Source organism: Olea europaea, unplaced genomic scaffold (genome assembly GCF_002742605.1).
Source record: "Olea europaea var. sylvestris unplaced genomic scaffold, O_europaea_v1 scaffold1300, whole genome shotgun sequence".
NCBI lineage: Eukaryota > Viridiplantae > Streptophyta > Magnoliopsida > Lamiales > Oleaceae > Olea > Olea europaea.
Genome location: NW_019230466.1, coordinates 480,019 through 502,338, shown reverse-complemented (window position 1 = coordinate 502,338; position 22,320 = coordinate 480,019). Strand labels below are relative to the sequence as shown.

General features: G+C 33.7%; 2 protein-coding genes across 3 annotated transcripts; one reads left to right on the top strand and one right to left on the bottom strand.

The window, feature by feature from the left end:
* The first annotated feature begins 933 nt into the window (after nt 1–933).
* Nucleotides 934–9,881, top strand: LOC111374850 (probable serine/threonine-protein kinase PBL7). Its single transcript, XM_022997598.1, has 5 exons — nt 934–1,195; nt 3,749–3,939; nt 4,944–5,133; nt 5,485–5,876; nt 9,053–9,881. The coding sequence occupies exons 1-5, from the start codon at nt 1,105–1,107 to the stop codon at nt 9,314–9,316; spliced, it is 1,128 nt and encodes a 375-aa protein (XP_022853366.1). The 5' UTR covers nt 934–1,104; the 3' UTR covers nt 9,317–9,881.
* Nucleotides 9,882–10,458: 577 nt separating this feature from the next.
* On the bottom strand, nt 10,459–16,646 carry LOC111374849. Of its 2 annotated transcripts, XM_022997597.1 has the most exons (8): nt 16,470–16,646; nt 15,796–15,830; nt 14,959–15,555; nt 14,691–14,873; nt 12,314–12,444; nt 11,901–12,069; nt 11,551–11,680; nt 10,459–10,924 (listed from the first exon to the last, which is right to left on the bottom strand). In XM_022997597.1, the coding sequence occupies exons 3-8, from the start codon at nt 15,412–15,414 to the stop codon at nt 10,641–10,643; spliced, it is 1,353 nt and encodes a 450-aa protein (XP_022853365.1). In that variant the 5' UTR covers nt 15,415–15,555; nt 15,796–15,830; nt 16,470–16,646; the 3' UTR covers nt 10,459–10,640. The 2 variants fall into 2 exon arrangements, with proteins under 2 accessions (XP_022853365.1, XP_022853364.1); XM_022997596.1 differs by lacking the exon at nt 15,796–15,830.
* Between the last annotated feature and the right edge of the window lie 5,674 nt (nt 16,647–22,320).

Here is a 22,320-nt window from a genome sequence, read left to right as displayed (position 1 = left end):
TTTTAAATTAGAAAACATGCATATATATTTGAAATAAGGGAAAGATGAAACTCAGCTTGTATAATTGGAAATGAGGGAGTATTATTTGTAATCATTTTTCTCACTCAATTACACCAATTAGTTGGATATAATTAAAACAAAAGAATATTTGGACCAAGCTTTTAAGCTACACCGAATTTTTTTTCATATGGGTTGTCAACCTTTATGTAATATAGCATTTGGATCCTCTTGTTTCAATTTTGAGAGATTCAGGTTGAAGGCGGATTGAAAGTATCAATTCGAATAAAAAGTCACATGCAGCGAAATGAAATACTTTCAAAGAATAAAAATAATTAATTAATTAAATGGAGCGATTTTATTTCGTCCGCTTCTCGAAAATTTGAAATGAGGTGGGATTGGTAAATGCAATTAGTGATCTACGAATACATTTTCATATATTTTGTCACATGTGTTCATGATAGTCATTGGGATGAAAAATGTTTGACAAAAATTGTGTTAGGAGAAGGATAAAAATGAGGCAAGTCGGGTGAACTGCAAAACCTTGAAACCTTTCCCGACTCGAATATGATTTGGCCATGCTATGTCTCGTTTGATTCACCATCACCTCATTAAACTTCAAAAATGTTTATCAAAAAAATTTATGATAAAAAATAAGACATATTTTTCAAACTTCGTATATAAAAACGCGACAAGACAATCTATAGAGGCAGTATAAAAGACTCCTTTCTTGGATTAAAATCACAAGCCTATTTTATTTAAAGATACTTAATGTCGATCAAACCTATCTTTTATGCACCTTTCAATTCAAGATCGCAATTTTCTCAAAAATAATCACAATGAAATCATGGGCCATTTGACAACAAGCATTTGGACAAGGGCACACATGCAAAACCAACCTAAACAAATTTGTTGTATTCCTAGTCAGAAATCGTGTTTGGTCAGCTTTTGTTGGACCCTTCGCATTTCCTTCCTTCTCTCCTCTTTACCCCCCATCACCACCATCGCCATTTTCTTCCCTTCCCTTCCCTTCCCTTCCGATTCTTCAATCACATACCCGCTCAGTGTGTAAGGGAGAGTGAGTGTGTGTTCGAAGAGTAAGAAGCAATGGGTTGGTTCCCGTGTTCTGGGAAATCGAAGAAGAAAGGAGAAAAACAAAAGGGCAACAAGTCTGATCATCAGATCCCTTCAAATATAGGTTCTTGTACAGCATATTACTAGATAAATATGTGTATGATTAAAGACATTGTGAAGTGGCAAAGTTCAAATTTTGTTTGCTCATTTCCACCACCATTATTGTCTGTTCTTTCAAAGAATCACTTTTTTTTTGCTGCTTATAATTTAGCTATTCATTTCTTTGTATTAAGGAGGATAAGATAAATTATGGGTTATATTCCATTTATAGACGTGTTTGAATTTTCATATGGGTGTACATTAATTTCTTGATCTGTCTTATAATTTCTCTGCTCCTCCGCTGTTCTATCTCTTCTCTTTTTATATTTGTCTTTTACTTGTAATTTCCCGCATTGTAATAGAACTGTCGATTAATGAAATCAAAACTAGTTGTCATTGTTAGTAATTTCGGTTTATGTTCTTCAATTTCAGTAGTTACAATTTATCTTCTGCATCTTGAGGTTATAGCTGCTTGTTATTGGCTTATTTTTACCGAAATTGAGCTCCAACCGTGACATAGATTTATTACTTAGTTTTCAAACTTGCAAACCGATTTTCTTCGATCCAGATCTTATGTTTCTCATGTTATTGAGCGAAGATGTTATTATGTTAAAGTTTCCATTTTATTTATTTATTTATTTAAATTTTTTTATTTACGGAACGAAATTGTGTTTAGCATATTGAAGGCCTGGCATCTCGTCCATTGGGTTGTGTCAAACTGTCCTAGAGAAATTGATATTGTGGGATTTGGCATATCTTTTGTGAACTTTCATGTTTTGTAAGGACTGATGAAAGCAGAAGTTTCAATTAGTGAAGGAGGTTTTAAACTTGTCTACGCGATTGAAGGATTCCTCTCTGGTGACTTTTGTACATTCACTCATCCTTGCTTGCTTTTGAATGAGTTTTCGGCATTTCTTATGTAACCACAAAATTGCTTATGTATCATGGATTAACCATGTATTAGTAGCTTTGGTTGGGAAAAGATCAGGTCTTGTTCAGTTACATTGACGGTATGTTTTGGCTTTTAAATGTGTCTTTTCAACTTGCCATGTTAGCCAAGTTTAATAACTATAATAGAGGGGCCAAGTTTAATAACTATAATAGAGGGGACATTAAGGGTGCGTTTGATTTGGTGCTTTTAGTTTTAATTTTGTACAACACTGAAACCTTGTTGGTTTGTGTTGGAATTTATACACAATAATAGAGAAGTGAAAAAAACAGAAATCAACACTGGGATTTAACGTGGTTCGGCAATGTGCCTAGGTCCACAAGGAACGCCACAAGGAACGAAGTGGAGATGATTTGATTTAGTATGAATAATAGGGTTACATCATCTATAGTGATTTTATTCAGTTTTTATCCTTGTGATTTGAACAAAAAATGAGCTAAAAACACATTATTTTTCTTGGGTAATTTCACACTGGAATTGCATTTATCCAAAATCCTCATAATATATCCAAGCCCAAAACTTTGGGATTCCTTTTAAAACCATATTTGGGTCTGTATGATTTGAAAAAAAATGGATGTAAACTTCACCTTTGTACATAATGACGTAACAAGGTGTTATTGTGGGCATCCTCAAAATTTCACGGAACGAAGGCAAATCCCAGTTAATGATTCCATGTAGATGTGAATTTGTACAATTTCAATTACTTTTCTTGGTTAGATCCTCTGGTTCATACTCAATCAAGGTCAGTGATTGTCTGTTTATTGTGCAAATCCTCCAAAATGAGGACTTGGAAAAAAAATTCCAATTTTACAAATTTCTGTTGTGCACTTCTTCTTCCGTGGATGTTCATCGCTATTATGCGGATAAGGAGCTGAGTTGAATCAATGGTTTCTTTTCAGTGGGTCTTTTTTTGGTTGTTTTAGACTTTTTGAATGAATTTAAGATGCTTGTAGAAATGCCAAGTTGAAATATTTTGTTTGTCAATGTAATATATTTGCAAGTGTATGAAGTAATGCTTAGTTGAATTTTTTAGCTTGTCGGTGTAATATTCGCAGGTGTTTGTATTTTATTTTTGTAGCAAAAAAATATTGTAAGATTCATCAACTTTGAAATGTATATATGACTTTATGATATATATGTCTAAAATTGTTCTATTTTATAGAATAATCAAATTGATTAAATAAAATGTCATAAAACAATTCTAAAAATTTCAAAGCAAATGTGTTTTTCGAATTTTTGTTTTGAGAAACAGTTTTGAAGCGTGTGAAACCAAACGTATTTTTCGTAATCTTAAAACAGACTCTTAAAACATAAAATTGAAATGCAAACCAAATGGGACCTAGAATATCATATGTTTCGTATGACTCCTTTTGTGAACTGATGAAGGACAATGTACTATTGGTGCCAACAGTTTCTAGAGCTCCCTGTGATTGAAAAAATACAACCAATCGTTGCATTGTCTTTTCCGATTTGTTCCATTGTGTTTCTGAGTTTTCTGTAACATGATACACTGATATATTATATCTCAGGAAACTTTCTATTATTGCCGATGTTATTTTCTAATGAAAACTGTTCAAATTAGTTTCTCAGAAGGTTTGGTTTTTGAGTTGATTTATTTCCTCATTGTAGATAAACAAAAGGTAAATTCATCCCTTGATGTAAAGAAGGAATCTTTTGATGGGGGATCTGGTTATATTGCTGCACACACCTTTACTTTCCGTGAATTGGCTACCGCAACCAAGAATTTTAGGGCTGATTGTCTTTTGGGTGAAGGTGGATTTGGCAGAGTATATAGAGGGCGATTAGAGAGCACTAATCAGGTTTGTTCGTCTGCCATTGAAAAATTTGAATGTGATTATGGTTGTCGGTTCTACTATTTCTTTAGTAAGCAAATCTTCTCTCTTGCAATTGAAATCGTGAACAACTTTTCCGCAAATGCTTGGTCTGTATAGTATCTATATATTGAATTGAAAAATTGAATTCCAAATGTTTGTTATTTAGTTAATTAGCCATAATTTATTTTTTTGCCTAGTTTGTATCTTTGATAAATGAAAATAGATAAGCACTATTACTAAGAGGAGACCATGAATTTTGACAAAGGATGCTTTTCTCGTGTTGGTAAATGAATGAAGATAAGCACTATTAGAAGTTTTTAACCTTCGAGATTCAAAGAAATGAACAGCTACATTTCTTTCCTCTTCATAATTGAGTTTATTTTATGGAATGGGTGCTTCCACTGCGTATGGAGGATGTATTGAAAGCACGGAGGAAAAGATTTTGTAATAAGGATAGTAAGCTTGTTTATGACCTTATTCTAGGATGCATTGTGTGGAGGTGAAAAACAACCATTGTTTTGATGATCATATATGAACAACAGAGCAGATGTAAGAATTATTTTATTTGAGACTGTATATTTGGTTTAATGTTGCGGCGACTACTCATATAGATGGGTTGTCCAATTTTATATTATCTCTGTCTTGTATATATTGATAACACACTTCCTGTGTATTATCCATGATTAATAAAATATTAGATTACCTATTAAAAAAAATAATATTGAGTTTATTTTATGAAATTGTTCAAGACCTTAGTTGGGAAGCTGTGACATACCTGTCCCACTTTGAGTTCAGGCTGACAATTAAATTACTCTCTGTTGCACGTCTTATTCTTGGTTTCTGTATTTAGTTCATTGAATTCTACTATAGATAGTTCCAATAGGAGACTCTGCATCGTTTGTAGCTTAATGCCTGGAAAATGGAACTTTGTACCCCGCGTCTTGAGGTAAGTGGTGATACCTGAACCCTATCGTGCTTTTTTTATGTAGATTGTTGCTATAAAGCAACTTGATCGCAATGGTTTGCAAGGGAACAGGGAATTTCTTGTTGAAGTGTTGATGTTAAGTTTACTTCATCACCCACACTTGGTAAACTTGATTGGTTATTGTGCTGATGGAGATCAGAGACTTTTGGTGTATGAATACATGCCATTAGGGTCGTTGGAAGACCATCTGCATGGTATGTATTGTAACATACTTAATTTTGTAGATATAATGTATCTTTGCTAATTTGTTTTATTTGAAGAAGGGATAAACATGTTTATTAGTTGGTTGAATAAGTGTGTCATACTTTTTACTCTATTTTTATTTAACATCAGGAACTTAGAGAAATTAGTTAACTAATCAACATGCAAAAAAAAGTAGTTATGCTGATTAACCATAACATCCAATTATGAACTTTTTGGCATCTCAGACTAGGTTTTGTGACATTTTACCAACACTTTTGAAGAACTCCTCTCAAATGATTCAAATCCTAGTTTCTAATGTGTCATTTACTAGTTTGTGATAGCTTGTACTTTGACATTTGCAGACATTTCACCTGATAAAAAGAGACTTGACTGGAATACAAGAATGAAAATAGCCGCCGGTGCTGCAAAGGGCTTGGAATATTTGCATGATAAAGCGAACCCACCTGTTATCTACAGGGATTTGAAATGTTCAAATATTTTACTAGATGAAGCGTATAATCCAAAGCTATCTGATTTTGGGTTGGCAAAATTGGGCCCTGTTGGGGACAAGACCCATGTATCCACCAGAGTGATGGGAACCTATGGATATTGTGCGCCAGAATATGCAATGACAGGACAACTTACATTGAAATCAGATGTTTATAGTTTTGGAGTTGTCCTTCTGGAGATCGTCACTGGCAGAAAGGCAATTGACAATTCAAGAGCTGCTGGCGAGCACAATTTGGTTGCATGGGTAAGAATCTCTTGTATTTATGTGAGTTTTAACACACACACACACACACACACATGTATATATTTTAACTTATTTGCTATATAGTTTTGGTTAGACTTCTTTAACACATGTAACTACGCAGACCATGATATACGTTGAGCCTGGTCATCTTCATTAATGTGCAGTATTCTGTTCATTTGTGTGAACTTACGCTTTTTAGAGCTATATCAGCTGTTAATATATTCTTTTCAAATCTAATCTTTGTTCAGATTTCTAATGTGCATTTGAAACAGTGATATAGAGGATATGATGATCAAATTGTTTAATTGATCAGATTGCAGGAATGTAAGACACTAGATGGGATCATGTCCTTGTGTATTTGGTTACAAAAGGGATTCTTTAACACTATGCTACAAAACAATATGATTTTTAAAGTGCTGGTTAGGTTTTACAAAATAATATCAAAGACGAACCATGGCAAAATAGATTTGGAAGATGTAACAAGACTGCATATTACTTTTCGTACTTATAAAAGAAGAAGCTGTTATATAATAAGCCTGTTTGAGCCCCATTCTTATTGAAGAATGCATTTTGGAATAGTAGATTAATGGAGAATATGTGGTTAAAAAATAAGAAATTTTTTTGTGCTTGTGTGTAATATTACTTTGTTGAAGAATGTGTGGTTGAAAAGAAGAGAGAAAAATGTATTTTGGAAATAATAGGAATCAAACAAGGGCATAATATATTGTTTCAAGAAAACCAAAATTTGATTAAATATCTCGCTTTCATTTGTATCTGCAATTGCACATGTAACAATCGCCTTAGCAACGAACAATTTGAGTTGGGACCTTTAACAAAGAATTATAGATTGGAACAATTTGAGTTTGGGACCTATAACAAAGAATTATAGATTGATCCTAGGGGACCTTGGTATAAGTGTGAGCAGAGTGACATTGATTAGGAACATATTGATTCTCAACAGTCAAATTCAATGTCTTGAATATGTCAATAAGAACATCCGATTAGTAGGTTTGGCTTTAACTCTATTTTCTTGGAAGTCCCTCAGTTCCTTGAGGCTAATCCAATCTTTTTCTCCATCTTTCAAATAGCTCTGTGACAACGAACAATTAAAGAGAAGGAGAAACGAGAAAATGAAGAAGACTATGCCTCCGTTTGGTCCCCATTAATTTTTATTCCATTACATTCTATTTTTCTCTCTCATATTTTCAACCACATAATCTTCCATGTAAATAAAAAAATTTCCTTCTTTTTCAACCACTCATTTATCAAAAACATTATTCCATCAATTTTCATTTTCACAAAATGGGGGCCAAATGGGGGCTAAGAATGGGCTACTTAAGTTAACACCACAATATAATTCTAGGTTACATTCTCAAAATCTTTCTTAGTAATCCTCAACTTAGAAATTGTAAAAGCCGTGAGAAATACATGTGGAAGACATACTAAGAAATGCATTTGATTTACTAGTGTTATGTGGTATTGTCTTGAATTATCATTATGGGCAAAAGAGTAGAGTAGCCTCAATGGTAGGAGGAACTTCTAGAAAGTCCTAATGAAAGTCTAATCTGTATTAACCAAAGATTAGCAAGGGTTTCTTAATTTGTATGTTTATCCTTTCTTTGCCAATAACTAACAAGTTTTTGCCTAGTATACTTCTTTTTACTTGATATACCGAGACAAATGAATTCAAACACATTTTCTTCATCTTCAACTTCCTTCTCATTTTACTCTGATTATTTAAATATTGTATTAGAACTTGGGTTCCTATCAACTCCATGTGTGACCTCTTCTTGTTTATATGCTCATCTTGTTTATATGGGTGGGGTGGCGTGGGGTGGGCGAGGAGTGGGAGGGTGGTTGAGAAACTTGTTCGCTTATAAATTCTTGATTCATGTGCGAGAAATACTCCTCCATTGACTTTTTGACCCATGGAAGAAAGCCACAAACTCTTCAAGAATGGACTGGTTGGAAAATGCATGTTGTTATTCCCCATCTGATAACCACTTGGTTTTGATTGGAACACCACGGGCATATTTTTCGACCCTGCCTTAGAAATTGTAGCGTACAATTTTTATCTTGTGCGAATCAAGATCGAGAAAATGAAGTTTTTCAATCACTGACTTAAATTCATTGTCGAAGTGTACTCGGCAAAATATAAAGGTACTTATAGTAGCACAGGCCAATTTGGTATTTCACAACAAAGTGATAGGTGGAACTGCCATGAAATACATAACACGGATTATTTTTAGATGGTGAATGGGTTCTTTCTTGCATTCAATCCTATTTACTGGTGCTTCCTTTTTTTATTTTGGTATGAAGTAGTGTCAAACCAAAATATCCAACAAGCATCAACTCTCCTTGAAAGAAGGTGATCCAATAGCACCTTCTGGGGTTGGTATTGCTTTTTTGGAGGGAGCTTTAATAAGACGCTTTGCCGAGGCTCAAGTAGAAAATGGGAAGGAAGAATTGTCGCTAGACGCCTAGTATAGTAAAAATACGCTGATATGTATGCTATAAAATGAAGAATCTTATTTACATGTAAAGAGAGGGGTAGCCTCCCAAACTAGAGAACTTTTAAGAAACTTATCAAGTCTATTATGTTGCCTATATCTTATTACTATTCAATAATTATAACACAAAGTGAAGTTCTATTGCTGTTTTGTGGTGGTTCACGTTTTGAATAAAAAAAGTGCAAAATCTCTGGAAGAATTTAGTTTTGGCGGGATATGATTTCATGGGATGAGCAATGGAGGTCTAACAAATTGAGGGAAGTACTTGAACAAATGCTACTTGTCAAAATATCATTAACAAGATGTTTGTAATTTTTGTTGTATCCTTGAAGTCATCTCGTGTACTGGCAAATGAGTAGAATCCAACTGGATCAGTAGCCTTATTATTTGGGTAAGTGGGAGCTTTACTAATATTTCAGAGTAAAAATTTATACGTATCATTAAGAGATACAGGTCCCTAGGTTATGTGTGATAAGCAGTATAGAATAACGATAGTTGAATGATCAGGATTTTAACTTCTTTTTCTTTTGAATGGTTTCTGGAGTTGTCTACTCACCAAACATACCATAATTTTCTTACATATGATTCCAAGATCTATAGATGCATAAAAGCGTGTGTAAATTTCTAGCTTATAATTACATGTTTAATAGTATCTCAATTCTGCAGGCCCGGCCCTTGTTCAAAGACCGTAGGAAGTTCTCACAGATGGCTGATCCCATGCTTCAAGGTCAGTACCCATCTAGGGGTTTGTATCAAGCGCTTGCTGTTGCTGCTATGTGTGTCCAGGAGCAACCCAACATGCGACCTTTGATAACAGACGTAGTTACAGCCCTAACTTATCTTGCTTCCCAGAAATACAGTCCAGAGACGCAACCAGTCCAAAGGCTCAGCTCCGGTTCCTCGACACCTAGAATGAGACGAGAACTGTGATAGCAGCCGCAAACGGAAAAAAAATTGCCCAAGTATCTGAGTTGTTCTGCTCCTTTGGAGTCATGGTAGTACTGCTTTTAACCTTTGTAAGTTCCACTTCAGAATGGTTTTAAGGATGAATGAGCACGAGGATGGGTATGCCTTCATTGGCTAACTGCAAATGATCGGTGTTTGCCTAATGTTGCAGTTCTCCAGATGCCCAGCAAGATGTTCAATTTGGCTATCATGTTTATTTGAGAAAGGAAGAAAATTGTGAAGGAAACAAGTTGAATCTCCACTCGCACCACGTCTACAGTGTGAAAAGGTCTTCTTTTTTGGTTATTTTCCTCGTTTGGTACTTGCAGGTCGTCGTTCCCGTGTGCAACTTATTTTCAGATTTACCAGATGTATCATATGAAGTTCTTTCTATTTCCCGAGTGGATTATGAAGGCTTCTTTATCTAAATGTTCATATAGAGGGCAGGTATAATATGTATACTTGCTAGTATTGGGAAGTCTTGAATTTGTTGGCTGATGGGATCTTGTGAGTTATATAATTGGTTTGCGCCAATGTACTTCTTGCATTTTTCCTTGTGTTTTTTATTCCATTATTATTGAATATTTTTTTAATTGATTACAGATTGAGGACTTGAATGTTCATAGGGGAGTTCGACTGATTGGTTATACCTAAAGGAGGCGTTTACAAATTTCCAAATTGTAACGAGTCATACAACGAACTACTAGTATATTGCAAGTGTATCAAGACCCCCAACAGAAGTTGGGGCTCGTTTGTTATGACTTTTGAGATTCAAAAGTTAAAATGCTTCTAATTGGAAAAGCTTTTAAAAATAGGTGATTCAATATGACTTCCTCTAAAAACTCTTCTAAAAGCGTAATATTTTAGAAATTAGTTTTCCTTGGAATTTTTCTATGAGAAACAAAAGTACCACAAAACTCTACTAAACATCGAGGAAATTTATAACCATGATACTCTTTGAAGATGAGCAAGCGTGCATGAATGTACAAGCCTTAAAAGGAGTGCACAATGAAATGTTTGTCGAGTCAGAATGGATAATACTAGGATATAAATAGTTTAAAATATGATCCATTGTATTGTATTTTACTTGTGTTCAATAGTGAATGTGCATGTGGAACATGCCCTTCTGAAAAAAAGATCAAACTCCAGCCCCAGTTGTAATTTGTGAAGCCTTGCAAGAGACCAAACAATATGAAGAGAATGAAGACACAAATAAATAAAACTACACACAACTCCAATTTATGAGCCACAAGTGGCCAAAGTTATTGAAGCTCATCACATTCAATACATGAACTGCTACATACGTTAGTCAAGCAGGTTCCAAATTAGCATCTTTTGACACCTGATTTTTGCTCGTCGTCTTCACAGAAAATTCTGTCACTGAATCCAACGCTGCACCATCTTTAAGACTGAGATTGGACAGAGCATCGCTTAATGCATTAGTAGCAGCTGAAACCTCGGCTATTCCCGTACTATTGCCCATTCCAACTTTTGTGGGACCTTGACTTGGTTGAGACTCGATTTCCAGCTCGAGTTTAGTGAACTCATCTTCAAGATCTTCCTCTTCAATTTCAGTTAATGCTAAATCTGATCCTGGAAGGGACCGAAAACACTTGTTAGATAAAACAACGTTTATCAAACTAGATTACTACAGAAGATAGTATCCAGGAACGTTGTAAAGGGCTAAAATAATCACTCCTCATTTGGCAAGTTTAAAGCACCTTTAGGAGCCTTGAATTCATCCATTGTTGTCATTTCCCAGTCCAACAGAGATCAGATGCTACTCACAATTGTGCTATACATTCCCACATAGAGCATGTTTGGCTAATCATAAAAAAGTACCTAGTACTTTTTGAAAAGTAGAGACTTTTTAAAAGTTCAAACACGTGAAAAAGAACATGTTACAACCTTTAAGCTTACATATGTATTTGGTGAAGATGGAAAGTTACTCTCAAGTATGTTAACATTGTTTTAGGCTTAGCCAAACACACTAAAAAACAAATAATGGATCCTATGTTTAAATGCAGAACCAGAACATTTCACATTTACTGATTCCTCAATCATTTCATTCAGTAACAAAGCCAATGGTAAAATTGCACTGGCATGAAGTAATTCCTCTTACCCATCTTTATCATTTTGGTTAGTTATCAACGTTAATGCAAATAATGTATGTCCCCAACTTTGAAATCTACAATTCAAATTAGGACAGCAGAAATTACCTAAAACTTTGTCCACTTGCTTCAAAGAATCAATGCTCTCATCAAGATGCTGAAGACACAGAGTAACTTCTTCAACAGTTGTCTGATTATCCTTCAATGCTTGTGTACTTATTTGGATAGCCTCAGAAACCTACATCGGAGGTCATAAGGTGAGTGAAAACAGAAACAATCATCAGTTTCAAGAATGTCCTTGAAGTGACCAACTGTCAAAAACTCCAATCATCCATCCGGAAGGTTACCAGAACTTTCTCAACTATAGCCTACACTAAGCATTGGCGCAAATAGTTCCCAACTATTGCAATTTTCATAATTAAAGTAGTGCAACGGAGAAATATTGGATTATTAACAACCTTATTAGAGGACTCAGCGTCAGAGATAACTCTAAGAACTTCTTCAACTCGGTCCAACAGGTTTGTGCATTTATCTCGGCTCTGAGATGTCAGCTTTAGTTCTTTTGCACATCTCAGGGCTGCACTTTTGTTGCCACATTTCAAAGAAGCTAGAGCTGACTTCCTAGTTCTGCAAAATGATCCAATGCTCTAATGAAGAGAATAATTCCAAACCAAATAAAGTTAGATAAGCTATTACTTAGCTGTCATAGGCCGTAAGCTTAGAGCCAACAATAGATTTTAAGCAAGCATCCCAGGAATATAATAATGCCCAACTTCAAAAGCATGATATAGGATTTGATAAACTATACAAGGCCAATTTTCTATTAGGACAAGCCAGAAGTACTACGAGTGAAATGATTTACAGGTCTTACTTTTCATAACGCTGGTCAATCAAATCAAGCTGTTGCTCAAGTTTTTCCGCTGTCCAGATTAAGTGTAAAACATTGTAATCTACACTTGTGATGCTAGAAACTGCTCCTGGATTAAGACAAACTTTTACTCCCTGGGAGAAAAAATAAATGCTCAGATCACTAAAGGTATAGGTTCTCTTTAAATTGAACTAGACTAAAAATTACTATGAATTAATACACATACTATTGGTAGTTTTCACAATTTTTCAAAAGTTAAATCTATCTAGTGAACAAAATAAGTGGACTAGTTTCAAACAATATTATTTGGTAGTTACAATCAGCACTGATTTTTGTGAAGTCACTTCATAGATCATATGGAGTGGTTGAAGTCCCAAAAGGAGTTCATGAATATCTTGTTTATTGGACCAACTCCATGGTTTTCATAGAAACTCGTAACAAACAAGGAAGAGTCTCAATTAAAACCTAAATCATGTCCTGAATGGTTTTATCCAACAGACAAATTTCATGCAAAGCGGGTTGCTATAAAAAGTTGATCCTTTATCAAACATCCTGCCCAGCTTCTGCCAGTACATAATGTGAACAATAAGTCTCGAACAACAAGAATATGATTAAAGTAGAAATAAAATAGTCCTTGTGCATGCTACTGTTTGTCCGTTATAAGATGTTATGTGAATATAGTACCATATTCCTTTACATAGTCAAATAGTGTAATGTCACTAGCTTTTATCGAGTATCAGTAGTTATCCAAGAAGTGTCACAGCGGAACATTTTATGGATCTCAAATGTTACTTGCTCATTAGACAGAGGCTCAGATGATCCCCTCGTGTCCAAATGATTTTTTTATTTAGTTTAGTTTATTTCTTATCCCAAAATCCACTCGCATAATTCAAAATTTTCAAGGATCAGCGTGTGAAACGGGTTCAAGTTGGCAAAGAATTAGACAACCCCTACTCACCTTTTTGGATTGCCAAGTTTTGCTCGAGATGAGGCTAAACATGGAGATATCAGCTGTCTTCAACAGCTGGTGTTTGACGAATATATTGTGCTAAAATTTCTGATTCGTAAATTCAAACATACAATCAGCTGATCCTCGATTAAAATTAAGAGTATAATTGGGCTTTGAAACAATTAAAATAACCGAACTCCACCAATTAGGCCTGAAACGTTAAGGACCCATTTCATTCCACCAGACCTTCTTTAGCCTTTGATCTTGTCCTTAATGATTTTACTACTTTATGTGATAATATAATAACACAGAGACAACATGTGGATGGACAAAATGATATAATGGTTTGCTCTCAAAATTTGAGTATTTCATGTGTAGCGTGCTTGCAGTGAGGCATTTTTTTTTTTGCACTTCATAGCATTCCCTTTAGGTACAAAGAACATGGCTTGCAGTATGGCATTTCTTTGCACTTCATAGCTTTCTGTTTAGGTACAAAAAACTTGGCATGCACTCCAAAGTAAAAGGAAATATTACTAACATGTTAGATAATAGAGCAAAAAAATGACAGAAATCAAAATAAACAAGTATTTTAACGACTTCATGCAAGGGGATGTAATGTGGTGGAAGGAGACATCATTGAAATACACAAGAATCAGTTTCTTTCACACTAAACCACAAACACACAATATTACGTGTTCAATTTGCACAATTCATTTGAAGAAGAAACTCACATGACACTGCTTCGCACTTCACAATGTCATACCACAACTTATCTCAACAATCCTATTTATAGGAATCACGGATTGATTAGACATTAGGAAGGTTTAGACAGCAATTCAGAGTGACAACCAGAAATCTTCAGGTTTAAGACTAGGTAAGCAATGATGTAGGCATCGATAGCAACAAGGATTACAATAGAGAAAGATAGGAGAATAAAAAGAGAAACTCATAGAACATTAACTAGCTATGTGTTCACTGTAAGCATAACCGTATCCATCATTCTATTGGTACAGTAAGAGAAAAGAAACAACATGACTGTTGTCTGTTGAGCACCAGAGTAGAATAGAGATTCAACAAGGGCCTTATTAGAGTGCACAGGACTATATGGCTTACAAAAGCGCTTCCAATAATGGGTGAGGATACAAATTGATATTATAACCTGACAGCTATTTATGAGAATCTGATGTTCCACACGAAGATGAAACATATGGAAGTACAATATAATTTAATGAGAGAAATAAGCGTTAAAGAGGGAAATAGAGATGAAAGAATCAAGACGAAGGAGAAAGTTGGTTTGAAACTGTGGCTGCTACAAGAATTGAATATTATAAAGCCTTTGCTTATGCAAGAATTTCAACTATTGTGCCATGGTTTATCTTTTTCATCATCGATATATTGGGTGCACCACAACTTAAAAATAATGTAATTTACCTCTACACGATCGTTTTTGTTGATCACAAGGTACTTTGCTTTCTGACATTCAGACAAGTGACTCAAAATTACGGATGCTTCCTTTGACCCTCCACAAATTTCCTGGAACTTTCTCATTGTGATAACGCATGAAGGCGTCCAATGATTTTGAGAAAAATACTTGACAACTTCGAGAGATTTTTCCTACAAAAAGTTTTTACAAAGTTCAGTCACAACTTTTTCCTGTAATACATCAAACAAAAATCATACACACTACATTGGAAAAAACCTTTAACATCGGGGCCAGTATGTAGCAGTCTTCCGTCAGACTCTCAAGCGTAGTTGATGCCCAAGATAAGCTCATTAGATGTGCTGCTTTGCGAAAAATCTGAGGTAGCCGCCAACCTTCAGTTGTTGGATCCAAGAGATGTGTAACTGGCAATAAATCCCCAGCATTATGCATTTCCACAAGTACACGATCAAGGCACAAAGGGGATAAGCCACCTCGACGGAACCATAAATTTTTGACGTGGCTAGGATGAAGGATGAATATGTGAAGGTGCCTAGCTACTTTGATGATCAGGTCCCTCCAGAAAAAGTAAAGGGGCTCCCAATCGCACCTCTGTCCACTCAGTGCCTTGAACCTGGATTTCATCTTCTCTTCATTGTCCCAATCTCTCACCTCCTTCATCAAAAAATTGGCCACCATCCTTTCTTCCTCGATATTTCTCTTCTCGGCATCCATACCTCATCACTTGATAAATATACTAGCTTCTTTTCAATTTCAACCTATATTTTCCCTGTTTAAACTTTATTCCCCACTCCCACTAGGTAAATTTGGGATTTCTTTTTGTTCCCCACTTCATGTGCAAAAGAGAAATTTATCCTATAAGGATCAAAAAAAATTTCTCAATAAGCCCTGATTAGCCAACTATTTATAACTAAAAAATATAACTTCGCTCTAAAGATAGAAAAATTCCAATTGTCCACTCAGACTCTGCTTAGGAGGATCAATAATTGATACTTGTTGTACCAGTGATGTTTTTTCATGGAAGTGAGTTGAAGGGATTAGTTCCTAAAGAATGAGAGGAAAATACTCTTTTAACTTAATATTGGTCAACTTAACTTGTCAGGGTCGAGTTTAATCTTCAATTTCTTCTTCTGGTGGGGAAAAAAAGAAATAGACATAAAATTTGAAATCCAATAAGCAAATTTGTGTTGTCACAATTCTGATAACTAAAGCATGCCAAATGTTGACATGATGATCAATGAAACTTTGGTAGAAGGGATCTTTCTCAATAAGGCATTACTTGATGAGTAAACACACCCTTGTTAAAATAAATTTGAGAGAAAAACCTTCATTTCTATATAATATTTCAAGTAATCAAAAAGCCTCTACGTTTGAATATACTAAATCCAGATTGTAATCACATTCAAACCACTTTAAAATCTTATGAAGAAAATTGACCAAAATCGAAGCAACCAAAAGCACTCTTTGCAATTTAAATACATAATAAAATATCTATTCATATCTCAAACGTTATTATTAATCAAGCATGGTTATCTTTTTCTTTCGTAAAATTAACATCACAAGAATTGCACTCAAACTGGAATTTTGTCGATGTTGGTTGAACCAAACAAAAAATAAAACACAAATTTTGAAAACCGAATATTAACTACAAAATTTAAACCAAATGAATAACCAGTGAAAATTGCTAAATTACTGTGAGCAGAGGAGGATTAATCAAATAAACAAGGAAATGAAAGGCGAAGAGAATAGAATCGAAGAAATTATAATACCTCGTGTTCGAAAGAGAGAACAAGAGGTAGCTTCAAAACTACCACTTCATTGTCGAAATCATGTAGAACAATAATTCAAAGATCCTTCCATTAACTCAATTCTTAATGGGTTTTCTGGTTCCTGATTATGCCGGTGTTTTTGTGATTTTATTGGACCCTAAACATTTTTATTTTTTCCTTCTAAAATAACTCGAATATATATATAGGTAGAAAATTAATTTCAGAATTTAATATAGGTCAAAGTCAACGATTAATTTTAATAATGTATTTTATAAGATTTAACACTCTTCAATTACATATTTTATCAAATTTCATCAAAATATACTAAAAATTTAATTTTAATTTCCATCAAGCAGCATAGTTATATCACGCATTATAAAAGTAGGAATAAATTACTTAAGTTCATATTCAGCGCTGCACCAAATTTTACACTATTTTACATTAAATTTTACACCAAACTAAAATTCATCTTCAACTATTATACTAAAAGTTACACTAAATGAACAGTATTTAACCATTTTCTTCCCCCTTTTTTTCTTCTTTATAATTTATTTATTTGAAATATTATTTATTTAATTATTTTATAAATACATAAATTACTAAATAAATAATTAAGTTAAATTACGGAAAAGATTAAATTCATTAATAAATATGTTAATAAAAACACTGCAACAACGAAAATATTAAATCATGCCATCAGAAAATAGTACAATGCATTTCAAATTCGGATAGACGATATTTCAAAGTCGTAAAATTTTTGCAATTTAATTCTTGAAATTCATATGTTATTCCCACAATTTTTTTCTTCTTTTAATTAATTTATTAATTATTATTTCTTACATTTAAAGTTTATTTTAAATGCAAATAATAATATTAATAATACTGATGATGATGATGATGATGATTTATTGTATTAAAAAATATATAACACAATTGACACAAAATACCTTTAAAAAATCTATTTGGAAAGGATAAAAAATGGCAAAAGAGACTTTATACACTTTGCACCAAAATGGTGCAAAATATAGTGTGGCATTGAAGCAACTTTATATCAAAAAATGGTGCAAATTGGTGATTTGGTGTTACCATTGGAGTTGCCCTAAGAATATTATTGTAGTTGCATTAGCACAATAATAAAATATTGGATAATAAAATTGATATTACAGAGGGATTGAGTAGATTTTGGGTCCAATCGAAAACCGACCAAGTCCATTTGGAGGAATTGATGACTAAATCTACCTAACAATGTTGTTGAAATCGAATCGATCCAAACTGTTTTGATTTGTGTCAATTCAATTCCACAATCGTTTCTAATTTTGTGTACCAAAAAATTCTTGTCAATTATAATCGGTGAATGCTTTAGCAACTGCATTGCCATTTTATCTTGTATTCAATAGTCTACATTTTGCATGTCTTTCAAATACATTAGAGTTTCAAATATATATATTTTTTAATCTGGTAGAACATTATACCTGCACTAAATGCAGCTTTTGATGCTATAGTTGAAGCTAGAGACGTTAGTAGATAATGTTTCATAACAAATAATATCAAATTTACTTTTCATTTGTTTGCCACCATATGAGAAGGTCAAAAATTTTTATGTCCTTTCGGTTTAAAACATTAAGAAATGTGATATGAAAATTGTAAGTGTTATGCTTTAGGTCCAATCAACTTTAGATATAAATATTCGTAATATATAATTGATGCAGTTTTAATGGCAGATCTATTATTTAATAAGACAATTAAATTAAATAATAAAATCCGTAAATTCAAATCTTCATAATTTATTAATTAAAAGGAGTTGTGATTGTGATATACAAATTACATATGATTGAATACTAAATCGTCCGTGGTCATAAGTAATAACGAGATACGGATATCATTATTATGGATAGACCATCGCCTGTGACATTTATTACTTATGAAGTAAGTAGCTGATCTCACAAACTAAAGTGTGGTGATACTTTTATGAACACGTGGACATTTTGTTATAGAACAAAATATTGGAGACCCGCCTAGAGATTCCATATGGATAACTATCTGAGTGTCAGTGGTTAATCTCTAACGCTCGATAGTGGGATTTGTCCTTTAATTTGAGGTCGTCATAATATCTTATATGAGGACAGTCATGCTTTGACGGTATTGGATATTGCTCTGCCAATGGCCGTTAATACGACATCATTCGGGTATGTCAAGATCCGTATGAAGATTGTGAATGACTAATAGAGGATTTGTCACTCTTAGATAATAAGAGATTATGATTTGCATTTTATTCAATTAAGTCGATAATGAAATCCTTGGCCAAGGTGTACTTGTAAGTTGAAAAAGAGTTTTCGATTTATATTGACTTAATAGTGGAGTGAAAGATATGATCGATAATCGAGATTGACACACTTCTATATCTCGTAATTGATCGGATCATACTGATGAAGGGATTATATTTTCACAATAAATGAACGAGTTTGATTTTGTCATACCATGTGAGATTTTCTGTCACATGCATTGCCCTGACATATTGCTAGATGTCAATTTGGGACGGCGAGTGTGAATTGATGATAAATTAAAAGGGTATTTTAATTTATCAATTTTGATTAGATCAAAATAATATTTCACGTCATTAGATATCGTGATTGAGAACCTGATGGGTCGCACACGAAAAGAGAACTGGAAGATTGTGATTTGCCAATTAATTAATTTAACAAGTGTTGAATAAATTAATTAATTGGGTTGCTTATTTATAGGCTTGAATTGATTAATTAGATTAATTGATTTATGGACAGAATTTAATTAAATGGATTAATTAAATGTTGGATCGGGTCAGGCCAAGCCCGTTCGGGCTTATATAAATATGATTAGGGTTTTCAAATTTAAAAAGATTTTTCATTATTCTTGCTAGTACAAGAAGAAATCCCTAATCCTGCAATCTTATTCTCTGTGTGGATTATCGTTGGAGGTTGGACTATTTGACAGTTGTAGGAGACAGATCCAAATTGCTGGAACAAAGATATGGCAAAGGAGTTTGCAGATCTTGTAAAAGATACGTCTTTATCACAGTTTCTATCTAAATACAAAGATAAATCCCGATGGTAATTGAAATTTATTTTAATTTTCCGCTACGCATATTAAATAGATTCCCAACCAAAATATCTAGCTAACTCTACAGGGATTTCGTTTCATCTGTTACTACTAGCACCGGAAGAAAAATGGGTAAATGAACTTCTTACAGTCACCCTATTTAAATAGACTAATACATCGTCAACAAGATATGACAAAATAGTAGAATATGATGGCGGCGGTGCATTATTTCTATCATTTTTGGTGGCATATTGTGAATACAAATTGTACTAGGTAATACCTACAGGGTCGGTCCTGTGATAATAGAGGCTCGAGGCGAGGTCCGTAAATTGGGCCCTCGGACGAAATCAACGTAAAAATTTGCGTAAAAATCTAATAACATTTTCAATTATGTACGCAAAAATTTGAGCATTACAAGTTTATGAAAACAATACAAAATTAAAATAACATCCAAAATCCAAAACTATCCCCCAAAAAAAAAAAAAAAAAAAAAAAAAATTTGAAGCAAAATTGAGCCCACTAAGGGTTTTGGGCCTGAGGCTGAGGCCTCAAATGCCTTAGCCTAGGACCGGCCTTGAATACCTATATCACAATGTGTAATGAGGATATCAAACCGTAAATGAAAAGAAATTATTTCGATAATATCTTTAGTAACTTGTAAGTTAATACAAGGGTCCATGACTACATCTAGAAGGAATTACACGAGCAAGTCCTAATATTTGTTGAATTTCATCTTTATGGTAGCAATAATAGCATAAAAAACGAATAACCTCTATATTTACTAATTCTTTTTGCTATATTAAGCCCGTGTTTGATCTCCATTTTTTCAAAAATATATCTTTCTCTCTTCTTTTTAACCACGCATTCTTTAATAAAATAATATTACACGTAAATTTAAAATATTTCTTTATTTTTTAACCACACGTTGTCTATCAATTTACTATTCTAAAATGTATTATTAGAAGATAATGAGGGCTCAAACAGGCCCTAAACAACTGAGTCAGAACAGTAAGAGTAGTGGGATAGTAGACACCCGTGCACACATTCAATAACTTAAAATGCAATTATCATTTTACGCATTATCCAAAACTTATCTATATAATGAGAGATGATGCAAATATAGCCTTTATGATTTTTTGGGACCATGGATCGAAAGTAAATAAAATCTCACTTCTATGATTTGTTAAATCATCAATAACCTATAATTTTCTAATATAATATAAATTAATAGCATCGTTTTGTAGCATACTTCGATTAATCAATTTGTACTTGAGTTGAAGATATGATTGTAGAATTTCGGCAAGTGCAAGCTTTTGACTGTATATAACGACAACTCGAAATGGACTAAGAACATAGTCATGCATTCTTGCATTTTTCTATGAATTATATGTTGGGAATTTACTTAAACATGCACGGCGAAATTAAACAATTTCAATTCACATTCAGAATTCAGTTTTGTATTTAGATAAGAACTGTGATAAGAAATACATATTTTTCTTGATTTTGCAAACTCCTTTGCGTTATTCTTTTCAACAACTTGAATCTGTCTCCCACAGCTATCCAATTGTCCAACCTCCAATGAAATCCACACAGAGAATAGACTGCAGCTACTAGGATTTTTCTTCTTGTGCGAGCAAGAATAATGAAAACATTATGGACCTTAAACCCTAACCATGTATTTATATAAACCCAAACGGGCTCGGTCCTGTCCGGTCCAATATTTAATTAATCCATTTAATTAAATTTGGTCCGTGAATTAATTAATTCGGGATATAAATAACCAATCAAATTAATTAATTTATCCAACGATTGTTAAATTAATTAATTGGCAATTTGCAATCTTCCAATTCTCTTTTGTATGCGACCCATTAGGTTCCCAACCACGATGCCTAACGACGTGAAATATTATTTTGATCTAATCAAAACTGATAAATTAAACACCCTTTTAATTTATCACAAATTCACACTCGCCGTCCCAGATTGACACTAATAATGTATCAGGGCAACACATGTGACGAAAAATGTCACGTGGTATGACAAAACCAAAACTGTTCGTTTACCATGAAACTACAATCCCTTTGTCTATATGATCTGATCAACTACGAGATATGGAAGTGTGTTAATCTCGATTATCGATCATATCTTTCATTCTACTATTAAGTCAATATGAGTCGAAAACTCTTTTTCGACTTATATGTATACTTTGGCTAATGATTTCGTTATTAATTTAATTGAACGAAATGCAGATCACAATCTCATTCTATCTAAGAGTGACGAATCCTCTATTGGTTATTCACAACTTTCATATGATTCTTGACATACACGAGCGATGTCGTATTAGCGGCCCTTGACAGAGCAACATCCAACACTGTCAAAGCATGTCTGTCCTCATACAAGGCACTAAGATGACCTCAAGTTATATGACCAATTTCACTACCGAACGCTAGAGATTAACCACTGACACTCAGATAGTTATCCATGTGGAATCTCTTAGCGGGTCTCCAATGTTTTGTTCTATAACAAAACATCCACGTGTTCATTTAAGTGTCACCACACTTTAACTCGTGAGATCAACTACTTACTTCACAAGTAAGAAATGTCACACGTGATGGTCTAACTGTATTAACGATATCCATATCTCGTCATTACTTACGACCACGGTTTATTCAAGATCCAATCATACGTAATTTGTATCTCACAATCACAACTCCCTGTGATTAACAAATCACTTAAACTTGGATTTTCGGATTCTATTATTTAATATTATTTATCACAA